The sequence below is a fragment of the Spinacia oleracea genome, chromosome 6, assembly GCF_020520425.1.
Source record: "Spinacia oleracea cultivar Varoflay chromosome 6, BTI_SOV_V1, whole genome shotgun sequence".
Classification (NCBI taxonomy): domain Eukaryota; kingdom Viridiplantae; phylum Streptophyta; class Magnoliopsida; order Caryophyllales; family Amaranthaceae; genus Spinacia; species Spinacia oleracea.
In genome coordinates, this window is record NC_079492.1 from 134461360 (window position 1) to 134476893 (window position 15534).

General features: G+C 35.2%; 4 protein-coding genes across 4 annotated transcripts; 2 read left to right on the forward strand and 2 right to left on the reverse strand.

Annotated features, from left to right (window-relative positions):
* The first annotated feature begins 2199 nt into the window (after positions 1 to 2199).
* Positions 2200 to 8581, forward strand: LOC110798197 (arginine-specific demethylase JMJ22). Its single transcript, XM_022003366.2, has 2 exons — positions 2200 to 3637; positions 8046 to 8581. The coding sequence occupies exons 1-2, from the start codon at positions 2325 to 2327 to the stop codon at positions 8281 to 8283; spliced, it is 1551 nt and encodes a 516-aa protein (XP_021859058.2). The 5' UTR covers positions 2200 to 2324; the 3' UTR covers positions 8284 to 8581.
* Positions 8582 to 10211: 1630 nt separating this feature from the next.
* LOC130462457 (uncharacterized) lies at positions 10212 to 11119 on the forward strand. Its single transcript, XM_056830685.1, has 2 exons — positions 10212 to 10508; positions 10770 to 11119. Exons 1-2 carry the CDS (start codon positions 10344 to 10346, stop codon positions 11076 to 11078), a joined length of 474 nt encoding a protein of 157 aa, XP_056686663.1. The 5' UTR covers positions 10212 to 10343; the 3' UTR covers positions 11079 to 11119.
* Positions 11120 to 11972: 853 nt separating this feature from the next.
* On the reverse strand, positions 11973 to 13187 carry LOC130463627 (uncharacterized). The gene is made up of 2 exons (XM_056832813.1): positions 12315 to 13187; positions 11973 to 12238 (listed from the first exon to the last, which is right to left on the reverse strand). The coding sequence occupies exons 1-2, from the start codon at positions 13012 to 13014 to the stop codon at positions 11973 to 11975; spliced, it is 966 nt and encodes a 321-aa protein (XP_056688791.1). The 5' UTR covers positions 13015 to 13187.
* A 784-nt stretch (positions 13188 to 13971) lies between these two features.
* LOC130463628 (uncharacterized) lies at positions 13972 to 15305 on the reverse strand. Its single transcript, XM_056832814.1, has 2 exons — positions 14886 to 15305; positions 13972 to 14542 (listed from the first exon to the last, which is right to left on the reverse strand). The coding sequence occupies exon 2, from the start codon at positions 14539 to 14541 to the stop codon at positions 13972 to 13974; it is 570 nt and encodes a 189-aa protein (XP_056688792.1). The 5' UTR covers position 14542; positions 14886 to 15305.
* Positions 15306 to 15534: the final 229 nt, after the last annotated feature.

The window sequence follows — 15534 nt, forward strand, 5'->3', positions numbered from 1 at the left end:
CGAGTTATTAGTAAGGAGCAAATACTCCCTTCGTCCCAAAATTATTGTCCTGTTTTTTAAATCGGGCGTCCCAAAATTATAGTCCTGGTTCTAATTTTGCTTACTAAGGTCTCCACTTTCTCATGTACTATATTTATTAAAAATGTATTGAAAACCCCACTCATGTACTATATTCTACTTTCCTATGTACTATATTCTCTTTCACATGTACTTTATTCCACTTTTCCATACAACTCAATCATCATTGGTACTTTATTATACTATTTCGTATACTATATTCCATTTTTCTTAAAATCCGTGTTTTTTGTCAAACGGGACTATAATTATGGGACGGAGGGAGTAACATATATGGCCTTGGGAAGGTATGTAGGTAATCTGATCTCATGGTTTTAAATGAAGATTATTTTTGATGAGTTGTAATTCGTATACTATGAGTAATTTTGGGGTTTTGTACTTTTGTTATGGCTCATTATGGATTATGGAGCAACAAGTAAGGATGCATTTTTGAGATTCGAACAATAAGCTTACGCATTTTTGGACTAACACCACTATGATATTTAATGGTGATGCCGATTAGATTAAGCGATCGAGGTAATTTTTATGTTCACCGTTTATATCTATGCCCGTATTATGTTTTAAGGTGTAACTATTATGTCCAACAATTATATTTATGCCTGTATTTAAAAGTACACTATTATGTAATATTTTAAGGTGTATTTTTTATGTCCAACACTTAAGCCTGTATGCCCGTATGTGTATTATGTGTGATTATATGATTAATATGTGATTTATGTGCTAATGACATAATGTATGATTTAAAGTATTACGACTATGATTACGATGATATGTTAAAGTACTTTGTTATTTTATGATATGTTATGATGTTAATTGTTCGGGAATAATGATGTATTTATAAAGTTATTTTAAAGTAAGACGATGTTGTTTTTGTCGGCATGAAAAAGTAATCTGAACTAGTAAATGAGCAAGTTACAGGTAGAGGCCATGTTAAGTCAATAAGAACCAGTTCCTCCCTAAATGAAGTAAGAGAATCTCGCCAAAGCCTGTACTTGCCAATGAGCTGTAAAGGAAATGATTTCTTGCCAACACATGTTTTTAAAGATAACGAGATTAATTTATTTCCGAACAATAAATGATAAAGTATGATGCGAGTCAAATAGTTTTTAAAATAAAACCGTTTTGACGGGGTGGAGTAATATTACTGAGTTTTTCACTCATTTTTGGAATTTTTCTGTGTTTTGCCTGTTTTCTATTTTTTATGATGATGTACAGGTACGACCAAGGAGCTCAAGTTGTTCGAGACAAAGTTATTACCTGAGTCAGTACTTTATCATGGTGACTTTGAGATGAGAAATTATTTATTATGGAAATCTTGTTATGGGGGTTATTATAAGAATATTGGTTTATATTTATTTTGGTAATTTTGTACTATTTACAGAATGTTATTAAGGTTTATTTATTTGTGGGCCCATACCCACATGTCTGTTATTAAGGTTTACAAAATGTTATTAAGGTTTATTTATTTTTGGGCAAGTTACGAGTTTCGGATTGTTTCGGTTCGGATTAAACGGATTCAGATTGTCACGGATTGGTCTGTTATTGGATTCAGATCTTAATCGGATCAATATTAACGGGTTGGGTGGGATTCGGGTTGAATATAATCGGATCGGATTTCGGATCTTAGCTCGCGGGTTCTAAACAGTTCAGATTCTAAACAATCAGACAAACCCATCGAATTCACTGGATCGGATTGAGAATTGACACCCCTGCTACGAAGTATTTAAAAAGCAGTCTACGCAAGGAGGATTGTATGGAGCGGATACATGAAATTTTAAATTCTAAACCAATCACAGCATAGAGTATGTTACTACTCCCTCCGTCCCTTAATACTCACACCGTTTTGATTGGACACGCTTGCCAATGCACAACTTTGACCACCAATATCTTTAACTACATATTATAAAAACTTGTAAAAATATTAATATTTTGAAAATATATATTAAGATGAATTCAACAATAAATTATATACTAACATTTGTTTTCATATACTAGAAATAAAATAGGGTCAAAGTGAATTATATGAATAGTACCAAAAGTCAAAACAGTGCGAGTATTAAGGGACATATGGAGTATTTGATACAAATGAGGTATATTCGGGATACATAACCCACTTTTGACGAATAGCAAAGTTGAATTGAAAATTGAAACCCTGCAACTCAAAAATACAAGTAAAGTTTATAAGAAGTAGCCGCTTTTTTCTCAAAAACTCTAAACTTCCACTAAAAATCTTCTCCAACAAATCAACAATGCTAAGCTTCAAGACATTGCTGCAAAATTCCATTAAAAAGAAGAAGAACAAGAAGCAGCAAAACAAGAACAAATCAAACAAAAGGCCTAAGAAAAATGGCTGTAATTTCCAAATAAATGAACAACCCACTAATTATTTAGAAGAAGATGAACAAGAAGAAGAAGAAGGCGGTTATAGTCTCAGAATTTCTGCACCTTCAAATAATCATGGAGTTCAACCACTGGGTAATTTTTTTCTAAGCTCAAGTTCCCATAACTCCAGAGATTCTGGCCTAGGTAACTTGAAAATTCTCACTGATGAGCTTGTTCTTGATATTTTAGGGCTTTTAGATGGTACTGATTTAGGGATTTTAGCAACTGTTAGCAAATCTTTATATATTTTTTGTACCCATGAACCCCATTGGAGGAATTTGGTGTTGGAAACTCTTAATGGTGGATTTTTGTATAATGGGTCATGGAGAAAAACTTATATTGCAGCTCATTTCCCATCTTTTAACGATTCAAGTATTGGGAGTTCATGTGGTTTGGTAATTAGGGATTTTTATTCTGATTTTCTATTTCAAAGTTGGTTATGTGCTAATCTTGAGATGAAACATGAATGGCTACAAAGGGATAACATACAGAGAAGGAGGGGGATTTCAGTTGAGGAATTTATAGTGAATTTTGAGGAGCCAAATAAGCCAGTGTTATTGGAAGGTTGTTTGGATACTTGGGTTGCTAAGGATAAATGGGATAAGGATTATTTGATAAAGATATGTGGGGATGTTAAGTTCTCGGTTGGTCCGGTTGACATGAAGCTTGAGGATTACTTTAGGTATTCTGACCTTACTAGGGAGGAGAGACCCTTGTATTTGTTTGATCCTAAGTTTGCAGAGAAAGTTCCAATGCTGGGTAAGGAGTATGAAGTTCCTACATACTTTAAGGAGGATTTGTTTTCAGTTTTGGGTGAAGAGAGGCCTGATTACAGGTGGATAATAATTGGACCTGCTGGGTCGGGTTCTTCATTTCACATTGATCCTAATTCAACGTCAGCTTGGAATGCTGTGATAAAGGGGTCCAAGAAGTGGATCTTGTTTCCTCCTGAAATTGTACCGCCTGGTGTCCATCCTAGCCCTGATGGTGCAGAAGTGGCATGTCCAGTTTCAATAATTGAGTGGTTTATGAACTTTTATGGAGCCACGAAAGATTGGAAGAGGAGACCCATTGAGTGTGTCTGCAAAGCTGGTGAGGTTCTTTTTGTGCCTAATGGGTGGTGGCATTTGGTTATCAACTTAGAAGAATCTATTGGTATCACACAGAACTATGTTAGCAGGTATGTCTCTCAAATTCCTCTACTTTTTGACAAACTAATCACTTTGCAATGTCTTACAATATTCTGGCTAAACTTGTCATGGTGGCTTAGAGGGTCTGTTACAGGGTTTTTTCCCCCTCTCTTTTCCTACGGGTGAGGCAGAGATGGTGTGGCCGTTTGCGCGCGTGTGTGTGTGTGGGGGGGGGGGGGGGGGGGGTAGGAGACAGGTCTGATAGGCTCACCTTCAGATCACCTTATAACGTTTCAAGTTACTGAATCAAATAATATACTAAGTGTATTGTGCTAGAAGTGCTTATAGATTCTCTGATTAAATGCCAAGTTGAGCTAATAGCCTAATAAGTACTAACTAAGTATCACACTGTTGCAAGATATGCCTACTCATAATATCACTTACCTGGTTAACTATAGTCCTGTTCTCGTTCACGCTCCCTGATTAATACCGACAGTAGATTTTTTATTGATAGAATGGAAAGTGTGGACTGTGGAAGGCATTCTTATGTAAATGAGTCATATCCTATGTGTGATGGTACTGATTTTCATTTATAAAATCATTTGCTATATATATCTCTTTCAATTGAAGTGCCTAAAAATCCTGTGAATGTTGTCTGACCTTTTTGCTAATTAATCTCCATGTGATTAAATCTGAGCCCTTAGACTTGGTAGATTAAATATATACCACTTATCTATGTAACTTATGTATATGGCTTGCTTGTTTTGTGAGAAATGGGGTATAAGTCGTCATTTACCTTGGAACTCTATCACTAGAGAGAACCTTCAAGTAAACGACCATGGGAAAATCAATAAGAATGAACGAAATGGACTTTTTTTAAATCAAAATCAATGTCAAACCTCAAACTCCATCCCAAAGTCCAAACTTTGTTACATCAGGTTTCCACTTACTTTTATATACCTTTTCATTATTTAGAGTTCAGACTCATACAAGACTCTTCCTATTTTTATACATTATCCTCAAACTCACCTAAACTCCTAAAAGTATATTTATGCATATATCTATTTTTTGGTGTGATGATGTGGCATGATTTGATTTGGTTGGAGAAAAAAGTGGAGTCTTGAGTCAGTCTTGAGTGAGTTTTGGATTTTCAAATCTACCTCCAGACTTGCTGTAATATTTTACAACATTATCCCAAGAGTCTAGCTCCAGACTCCTCTTCAGACTAGGGATAAAATCACCCTTAGTGAAATAAATACTTTATTGGACTCGATCTTTACTTTAAAGGACTTCAACTTCTCAGTCCATATTTAGTGTACTATGGGGGCTGGGCACTAGATTATTTTAGGTAGCGGGAAAAAGGAAGAGAGAGAAAAGAAAAATATAAACTTGCACATGTAATTGCAAGCATTAAATTAATCAACAAAAGTTAACATGTAAGGGTATTAGGTATTGTAGTGTAAAAGAAAATATGGGTATGGTGCAAAAGTTGTGAAAGTTAATTAAAAGGTAAATGGTGCAATGTTATTGGAACGGAGGAAGTATAAGAAGCTTTAACGTTGAATTTTGGAGACCTAGTTAGGTTTTTAAATGCCTACCTCTAATTTTGGTTTTGCAATGCCTACCTATAACAGTTAGCCCTAGCATTGTGAAGAACTTTTTTATTGAACCTTGATCCAAAATGCTAAATTGTTTCGGAAACCAAAATGTCAGTATGCCAATGCAAATGCTTCAGCCGCATTCCAATAGGGAATGGTTCTTTTAATTGATCCTATGACCAGGGGCTTGCTATAGTTGTTTAGCTGATACTGGTTCCAACCCTTTTTTATTGGTTGGTTAGATATTAGGAACTAGTTCAGACATTATTTTTATTATCCACCCTTTTACTCTTTCCAGATTCCAACTCTGTCATTTCAATAACCATGGCTGAAATATGATCATTTTAAGTTGCAAAGCAAGCTCCTTGAGCATTTTCCGTGTAACATGTGCACCTTCTTTTCGGCTCATATAACAACGACTATAGCTGAAGGAGGTCAGGTGGATTCTGGGTGTCTGAATTTTCTTCTACCGTATTGTCTACACAAAAAAAGCCAAGAGGTCAGGGTGGTTAACATGTTCATTGTAACATGTGCTTTGGAGACTTTGGGTCTGTCCGGCCAAGCTTCTCGGAAACTGTTATTGTTTCTCAAAACTAATTTCCAGAAACTGTTTATAGAGAAAATTTGAGGTGTTTGGCCTAACAATTTTAGAAGCATTTCTTATAAACAAAAACAATTTTATGTTGCTTGGCCCATATTTCTTTTATTTTAGAGTTTCTTCACCCATTATATGTAGACAATTAAACTAAATTATGAACTTTATTTAAAAGTCCGTATTATATTTTTAAGTGAATTTTAACGCTTGGCTTACTTTAACAATTCCAATTACGTTTACTGTAGAGAGTGTACACATATAATTATATCTAGAAGAAAAAACAACTAATGTTTTATATCTTCTTAATTCTTTCCCTTCCACCACCATCAATAAACAACACTAGCAGTTTAACATCATTCCCACTCTTATTTCAATTCCTAACAACCCCCAAGTCCCCAATCAATGGAAAACCAAATCTGAACTTTTAAATCAGTGGAGCAAAGTGATTTGATGAAATAAAGCGCCTGATACATGCATTTGGTGTCCAAGAGAACATCCAAAACTAATATGAACAGCGGAGGACCACTTTTGCTGGAAACTACCCACAAAATTGATGAAATAACCTCAATGGTGCCCAAATTAACATTACCCCAAACTGTCGTTTTCTCTCCTCTCCTCCTTTCACTTTTTTGCCATTTTCTCTCTCCGCCTGCTGACAACAATAGCCCCATCTGAAAGTCAGTCAACCACCAAAACTTGCTTGAACATCTGATTTCAATCAGTTCATATAATAAAGCCTAAAGAAATATGACGGAGGATAGAGACTTGGGTTTTAGATCTAGCAGATACAGAGTATGTAGATGTATTGGAGTATGGAAGGAATTTTTTTTGTTTGAAGATTATTTGGTCTTCATGGCTTTTGTTGGGGCGGGTCTCTGTGGATTTCCATTAAATGTTAGAATAACTCCCCGAGAAACGAGAATAAGAAGCTTAATTTTCTAGCTTCTGCTTCTCAAGCCTAAATGAATGGGTAGTGGGCTTCTCTAGGAGTAGAAGTCAATTTTTTTGTACACTTAATTGAGCAAGTTTCAGTTCTTTGAGCTCAGAAGCAGGCCAAACGGACACTTTATAGTTTATACCTTCCACACTGTTAGATGCATATGTGAGTTGTGACTATGTCTTGAGAGCTTAAGTATCGGTACACTGAACTCCAAAGATTGCTTGAATTTTCACTGAGCCGTAGTGTTTATACACAAGTATTTATCAATTATCAATTCTTAACATACTAGTTTCGAGCATTACTTAGTAAATATGGAGAACAACGGTCTTTATTGGCATTGTCCTAAAAAATTGGGTCAATATGTTTGTTTCTGCTGACAATTTGATATTTCGTTTTCTAGTGTGATTAGTTTTGTTGCTCTGATGTTAACTATTTAGTTAAGTATTCAAGATTCTAACTACAGTAACAAATGTAGTAGGCTGTAGGCTTTTTTATTAGATGGATTCTATTCATCAGTTGAGGGGCTTGCAGAATCTCTTTCCTTCTCAGACTCTTAGATATGAGATCCCTTCCAGGGTAGGGTATCCCACGCATAAATCTGAAAGTTCAGTTGCCTCCATTCTTTAAAAGGTAATAGAAGAAGTATTCACTGTAGCTAGCCCCTTTTTAAGGTTCAAGTAAAGCAGAAGGCAAGATTGTCCAAACTGGCTTTTTAAGAGGTTTAAGAAATAGACAGAATTAGTAAAGATTGAATATTTACTTCTATTGAAATGCCATCCAAACACTGTTCTAGGATTGCCAGCTAGGACTTAATGAGATACTATCCAGCATTTTTTCAACTGCACTTCATCTTATATTCTTATATACCCAATTCATAAGGAATATGAGGTTTCTGTTGGGTATCTTATCAGATCAGAGTTCAAGCAATACTCCACACTGTGTTTCGATATGGTTTCAGCCATCTGTGGGGTTTAGTTTTATTATGTTTTTTTATATACTTCCGTTTGATTGATTAGTCTATCATAATGCTTTATCTATTCTTACGCGGTCTCGTTGCCTAGAACTTGGAAGCAATAGGTGTGCTTCAGTAATCTCTTATTTTAGAGTGATTGTTGTCTGCAGCAGTCTGCTTGTGTTTATTCAATTGATTTGGCAATGTATGCCTAAAAAATGCAACAAGTGTTCTTGTATGGAAATAGGTACAGAATGTATAGGCACTGCAGAACTTCTGCAATGAAATGGCCAATTGGTTAATTTGCCATTTCTGTAACAAATGCAGCATTCTAAGTGATGAATCATTTTACATTTTTTCCGGCTTTTTTCAGGAGGAATTTGCTGAATGTATTGGAGTTCCTCCAGAAGCCAAATGCCAGTGAACTTGTATCAGGAACAAGGGACCGCGTCAATCTGCACAGTAAGTTCAAAGAAGCTATTGAGGCTGCTTTTCCCGGGGATATAGACCAGCTAGTGGCAAAAGCTGAAGAAAAAAAGAAAATACGTCCGTTTTGGGAAACTGCTGCAGATTCTAATGCTGGAGCTTTCAAGTTCTCCTTCCTAGGCTAGACTCCTGTCAAGGTTTTCGGCTGCTGGATACATTATTGCTGGTGGTGAATCAATTTAATAATATCTTGCTCTGATATTTTCATTAGAGTTGGGTTAGTTCTCAGCCATCTATGTTACTTTGGTTCACTTCTTGTGGTGATGTTTTTTTCTCTTATCATCCAAAAGGATGAGTTAGGTTTTTTTCTTTGTTGGGATTAGCCCTTTTATTTATTTTTACGTATCAAAAAAAAAAAGAGTTGGATTAGTTCATGGCTTAATCCAACCATATATAGTTTTCGTTTATCCAGTAGTCTGTCAATTTGTTTACAAGAATCCATTTTTGAAATCTGTTTTTCGTTCCTTTGTACAATAAATTTTGGTTTTCGGTTCATTCAGATAGCAAAATAGAAGGGAAAGAAAGAAGAGGAAGGTAAGTTTCAAAAATCTCTCTAATTTTGAAAGGATGGTTTTTGTAAAAGACAAAAGAAAAATGGATCTCTCCCTCCCCTTTCTTCCTCTTATCCATTTATCCAAATTCCAAACAAGGGAACTTGAAGTTCCCCTCCCTTTCTCTTCAATTATTTTTACCCTAACAAAGTGTTATGGTATGAGTTTCAAGCTTTACCTCAAAGTATGAGTTATGAATACACTTCTAATAAATGAAAGGGGTGAGGCCGTGATTAGGGAACGGGAGGGAGAGATTTATGCAAAAAAAGTATTTTGTTTTAGCCACCAAAGTAGATATATAAGCCTTATAAAACATCAAAGTAAAATTCAGTATGTATTGAACACCAAAGTAGAAATATAAAGCTTTAAAAAACACCAAAGTGAAATTAGAGTATTTAAAACACACCCAAAAAAAAGGAGGGGGGGGGGGGGATTTACAAACTACTTAATTCATATTCATATTCTAATTAGAATCTGAAACTTTAAATTAAAAAGTTACTTTTTAAAATAAACAAAATTATTATTGTAAAATTGACGTGAAGAAAATGGGTACACACTATGTAGTACAATTGAAGATGAAATTTTTATATAATGCCCTATATCATGGATGATGATAGCTACTCAAAGGTTTGAGATGATGAATATTGTGAATGATAATCACTGTACTTTTTTATTTTTAACATTGTCAGTTGCAATTTGTTTAAAATACTTTTTATGGAATATGTATTTATCAAGTTACCAGTTCTCTTCTCGTTCGACAATGTTTCTTGCCAAGTATGGTGGTGTGCTTTTTTGTTTAGTTGTTGATATGTAATTATGCTACTATTATGCTGAAGTTTTTTTTTGTTTCTTATTTTTTCTTGTAACTGATGTAATTACTTATTTATTTTTAGCTTTCTTTATTTTTTTGACTTTCAATTTTTGGTTTTTAGAATTAGTTGTTTTTTTTGGTTTAGTTTAGGTAATCAGCGGGTCTAGGGTTGGAGTTATAGTTTCTCGGTGAGATTGAAGGATTTATATCGGCTAATCATTTACCATTGTAGTTTATTCACCCGTTTTTTCTTGAAACCGAGTAGTTTGAGGTTAAAGTAGTTCCTATGTTCTTTTCGATTTCATTTCTTTATCTCGAAGTCATTGTATTTCATCCAAAATGATGAGCTAGGTAGTCCGCCTAGTGTCATTTCCTTATAAAAGAAAAAAAAACATAATTAAACGCACGCATTGATTATGAAGATAAACTTTTGACTCGTCGGGTGTGCATGATTGTTTCTTATTATATAGGAAAATTTGTAAATAATAATCCCACCTTTGGCCGGTTTTCTTTAATTAATCCCACCTAAGCGATATTTTTTAATAATCCCACCTTAAGTACCCATTGACTTTTATTGAACCTAGCAGGTCAAAAACCGGATTTATCCGGTAAAATGTCCTACGTGGCATATATCCGTTGCAAAATTAATAATTTTTTTTTTGTTTATCTTTTTAACAGGTTTCTCTTTCTCTTTCCTTCTCATTTTTTCGCGCTCCTCTGGTTCATTTCTCCACCATTTTTGCATCTTCAAATTCTCTCCTCCACCATTTTTCTCAATTGTTCTGTAATTTTGGGATTTGGAAAAAAGAGTTCGCCCACTACAATGGCTGGGTTAAACACATTTTCTGTGGGATCTGGTTCTTCATCAAATTCAAAGGGAGGAATTTTACCGTCGTTGATACGTGAGTGCGGAAATGTAGCTGTTGTGCGTACTGTTAAGCGCGGCCCTAATGTTGGAATGAAGTTTCACGGCTGTCCTTTATGGCCGGTAAGGTCTCTGAATCTCCTCAATTTTGTTTCCCCTAAAATTGACGAATTTAGGGTAGAGGGTGAGTAAGTCTATGAACTTTGCAATTAGGTGTAATTAGGGTAATTAAGGTACAATTTTTATAACGAATTTGGGTATAATTGATTTTTGTGGGGTGAATTTGTGTTTAATTGATTTGTTGTGGGTTTGATTGATTTGGGTTTTGTTGATAAAATTCTGATGGTTTGGTCGATTATTTTGGTTGTTGTAATCGTATCGTAGGATACGAAGTGTGAATTTTTCAGGTGGATTCTTCCTGATAGCAATGCAGTTGACAACCTTCAAGTTCATGTTTTGGAAGCTAATACGACTATAGCTGAGATGGAGTATGAGAAAAAGTTGCTGGAGGAAAAGATAAGGAAATTGCAGATTAAAAAGGAAAATCTAGAGGAAGATGCACATGAAATGAAGAACGAACTTTGCGAAATGCGTATTGAGTTGATGAAGAGTTCAAGGAACGAAAGGAATTGTACAATGGCTCTGTATTTATCATGGGTGATTTTTGCCCTTGTTGTATTTTGGTTGAAGTAGATGACAATAAGTTGATATTTTCCCTTGTTGTATTTTGGTTGAAGTAGATGACAATGTTACCATGAATAAAATTATCAAGGTTCGGTTGTTGACTTTAAAGTGTGAGTTATTTTGACACATTTGCGTAGTCGTACTTATATAACTAATTTTATGACAATTAGTTGACTTTAAACGAACGAGCAAGAGTTGACTTTAAACGAGCGAGCAAGAGTTGACTTGAAATGAACGAGCAAGAGTTGACTTGAAACGAACGAGCAAGAGTTGACTTGAAACGAACGAGAGTGGACTTGAAACGACAATGCTAATATCAAAGTTTGATAGGAGCATAAGATATGAAAAAATGTGCAATTTCACTTTAGATGAACATAAGTGGATGTTAGTTGCACCGACATAGGTCCACTAAAATAATTTGCGTAAATTGAAGATGATACTAGTGTAAGTTGTGAAATGCGCATGAATTAAAGTCACAAATTTTCCATATCATGTTCTGAACTACACAAAAGATGGCATATGACTTGGTTGTTTGCAAAATCTGCTAACATGAAGGCCACAATTAACTACACAAAATACTACCACAGTTGACTTTTAACTACCCAAAAAAATCCCACCGTTGACTTTTAACTACCCCAAAAAATCCCACAGTTGACTTTTAAGTAGGCAGAGTTGACTTATAAGTAGCCATTGCTTGTTCTGAACTACACAAAAACATAAAATGACGCTACTGGAGTTGGCTTCTAGAGTTGCTTGCTGCTGCTACTGTAAGCTTGCTGCTGCTACTGTAAGCTTGCTGCTGCTACTGTAAGCTTGGTTCAAGGCCTAAATTCTAAACTACACAAAAAAGGGCAAACAGTTGAAAGTTAATTAGGCTAAGCTGACTGCCACTGCTACTGTTAGCTAACTGCTACTGCTACTGTAAGCTTCTGCAACAACAGCACTCTCTCTGTTAGGACATCGTCTTTTATTATGCCCTTTGACTTGACACACACTACAAGTCATTTCTATCCCGGTCCTCGATAGGTGACCAGGCTTTTTCGGGTTCTCAAAGGGATCCTTGATCCTATTTCTCCTCGGTCTGCCTGGCCCTATTTTGATGGGAGGAGGATCCAAGTGGTATTCAATCCTTGGCCAATACCTCTCTCCATCAATGGGTGGAATTGAACCTATACACACACAAACAGAATGTTACACGCAAATCACAGAATACACACAACTTAGCTATTGAAACAACAATTTTACCTGAATATGCATTTAAGTATTCTTGCCTCCAGTAGCATTTATCAACATACTCCTCGGCCTCCTTGTTTTGGAAAAAGATACACGCAATGGCATGACAACATGGAATGCCAAGCATGTCCCACTTTCTGCATGAACATGTCCTTGCTTCCAAATCCACCACCAATTGATCCAGATAATAATTGACATTGAACAATGTATCCGTTGACGGTATTACGTCACAGTTGCTAGCCTTTGCCTTCTCTTTTTCCAGCTTCTGTTGTATTCTTGGACAAAGGATTGATGTCGACTTCTCCATTTGCTGTCTTTTCACCACCAATCTTTGCATCAAGTTGTTTCTGATGTCTTCTAACATGAAGATCAGATGTTTGGTTCTTGCCTGAATGATGTATCCATTGAATGTTTCAGCTATGTTGGATGTTATGGCATCAGTCTTCATTGTTGTATCTAGAAAAGCTCTACAGAAAACCTCTGGTTTGTAGCCCTTAAACGCAGTGGCAGCATCGACATTCAACTGTGTGAGTTCCTCCAAGGCATCATTGTAGTCAGCAAGGTTGTAAGCCTTGGCAATTTTCCAGAATAAAAGCTTCATCTCATCACCTTTCCAAGTCTTGTGCCAATGAGCAAAGATGTGCCTCGCACAGTGTCTATGCTCTGCCTTTGGGAGAACTGCTGCAACGGCATTTAATATAGCCTTGGACATATGAAACAATAATAAATTAGGTAAGGGGAAAGGTTTAGAACTGAACAGATTCAAAACTTAATAAAGATTACAACATAATCAATGAAAACATATTCAGAACATAGTAGAAACATGTAAAATGGAGTCAAAACATAACACAAACACCCAAGTACATGTAGAACAGAATTAAGGATTAAAACAGATTAAAAACAGATTCAAACTGAAATCAGAACAGATTCAAAACATAACACAAACACCCAAGTAAATATGGTCAACTTTGGTCAAATTAAGCAAATTATGTCAAAATTAGGCAAATTTGGTCAACTTTAGGCAAATTTGGTCAACTTTGGTCCAAATTAGGCAAATAATGTCAAAATTAGGCAAATTATGGCAAATTATGTCAAATTAGGCAAATTATGATCAAATTATGTCAACTTAGGTCTAATTAGGTAAAATTAGGCAAATTCTGATCAAGTTAGGTAAAGATGTCAACTTTGGTCCAAATTAGGCAAATTATGTCAACTTAGGTCTAATTATGTCAAAGTTAGGCAAATTAGGCAAATTATGTCAAAATAAGGCAAATTAGGCAAATTATGTCAAAATTAGGCAAATTAGGTAAAGATTAGATTAGCACGATCGTTTGAACTTAGGTAAAAATAAGTCAATTTTGGTCAAATTTAGTCAAAGTTAGGCAAATTATGTAAAAAATTAGGCAAATTTTGTCAAAATTAGGCAAATTAGGCAAATTATGTCAAATTAGGCAAATTAGGTCTAATTAGGTCAAATTAGGAAAATTATGATCAACTTAGGTCAAGTTTGGTAAAGATTAGCACGATCGTTTGAACTTAGGTAGAAATAGGTCGATTTTGGTCAAATTTGGTAAAAGTTAGGCAAATTAGGCAAATTTTGTCAAAATTAGGCAAATTATGTCAAATTAGGCAAATTAGGTCTAATTAGGTCAAATTAGGAAAATTATGATCAACTTAGGTCAAGTTTGGTTGGGTTTTTAGATTTTCCAGGTGTATGGGCCTGTTTTTTGTTTGCTAGGGTATCTGTAGGTAATATTGATGAGGTGGCAGCATCTTTTTTTGCAGCTGATGAGGTAGCATAATCTTTTTTGGTAGCTTGTGAGGTGGCAGGATATGTCTTAGATGTTGATGACAGGGCATGACCTTTTTTGGGTGATGACATGACATCATTTTGTGGTGATGTGATTGTGGTTTCTTGGTTTGGTAACTCAGTACCATGATATACATACAACTCAACACACCTGTACTTCAACACCAATTCAGCCATCTTCAAAACCTCTACATCTTCATACACTTTCCTCAAACCATTTGCTAAGCTAAGCCCAGGAATCAAGTAGAAAAGACCATCGATATTCTCATACCCCCCACATTTCTTAGCTAAAACTTCTAAATCCCACCAACACAACTCATCAACATCAACAGGAAAGGTTCTACCCCGTCCTCCCTCATAGATTGTCTCACCATTAGCAACCTTTTTAAACACACCTCCATGCCAAATTTTCAGAGTACCCTCAGCCATCCTAACAATTTTCAAATAAATAAGGAAAAATCAGCAAGATTTCAAATCAATTCAACAATTACCCAAATAAATTCAAGAACAAAAAGTTTCCACTTTTCAGCAAGACTTCTTAACCCACCCCAAATAAATTCAAGAACAAAAAGTTTCCACTTTTCAACGAATTCAACGTCAATTACCAACAATTACCCCAATTATCACAATTACCCAAAATTACCAGCATCCCACAACTAAATTACCAAATTATTGCAAAAATTAGGGTTTTTACGAACAAACAACCAAGCAAAACCAAGAATTAAAAAATTACCAAAACAGGGAAGAAAAACGCTAGGGTTTGTAGGTCACACCTCAATTGTACGATTGTGGGGACGAAAATTGATTGCGCGTTGATGAAGAAGCCTATTTCGACAGGTTACTCGCAGATGATGTCATGAAGTACAGTTGTGGTTGAAGGTTCAGTAATGGAGGAGAGAGAAGTACGGGAGAGTAGAGAAGAGAGAGAGTTGTAAATTTTTTTGGTAAAAAAATTTCGAAAACCTAGAGTATAGTTGGCAATTAATTACCGACGTGTCAAGCATTTTAGGAGGGAAATCAAAGTGTTGGTTGTCAACGAAATAGACGTTGACTTTTTTGCCGGTAGCCAGTCAATTAGGTCTAATTAAAGTAGTTAGGGCTTAAATGTGGGATTATTAAAAAATATCGCTTAGGTGGGATTAATTAAAGAAAACCGGCCAAAGGTGGGATTAATATTTACAAATTTTCCTATTATATATTGTTAATTTATTGAGATGAACATTTTGTTCGCAGAAAATAAAACCTTAGTTTTATTAATTTTAACAACTAATTTTGTTTATTTTAAAAACTATTTAAGTTTTCAAATTTTAATTACAAAATGACTTGCATGGTTTTTAAATCCGTTATTTTTTGTTTGGTGTATTATAAACACCTTAATTGACTCTGGTGTTTTTTAAAGCTTTATATTTCTACTTTGGTGTT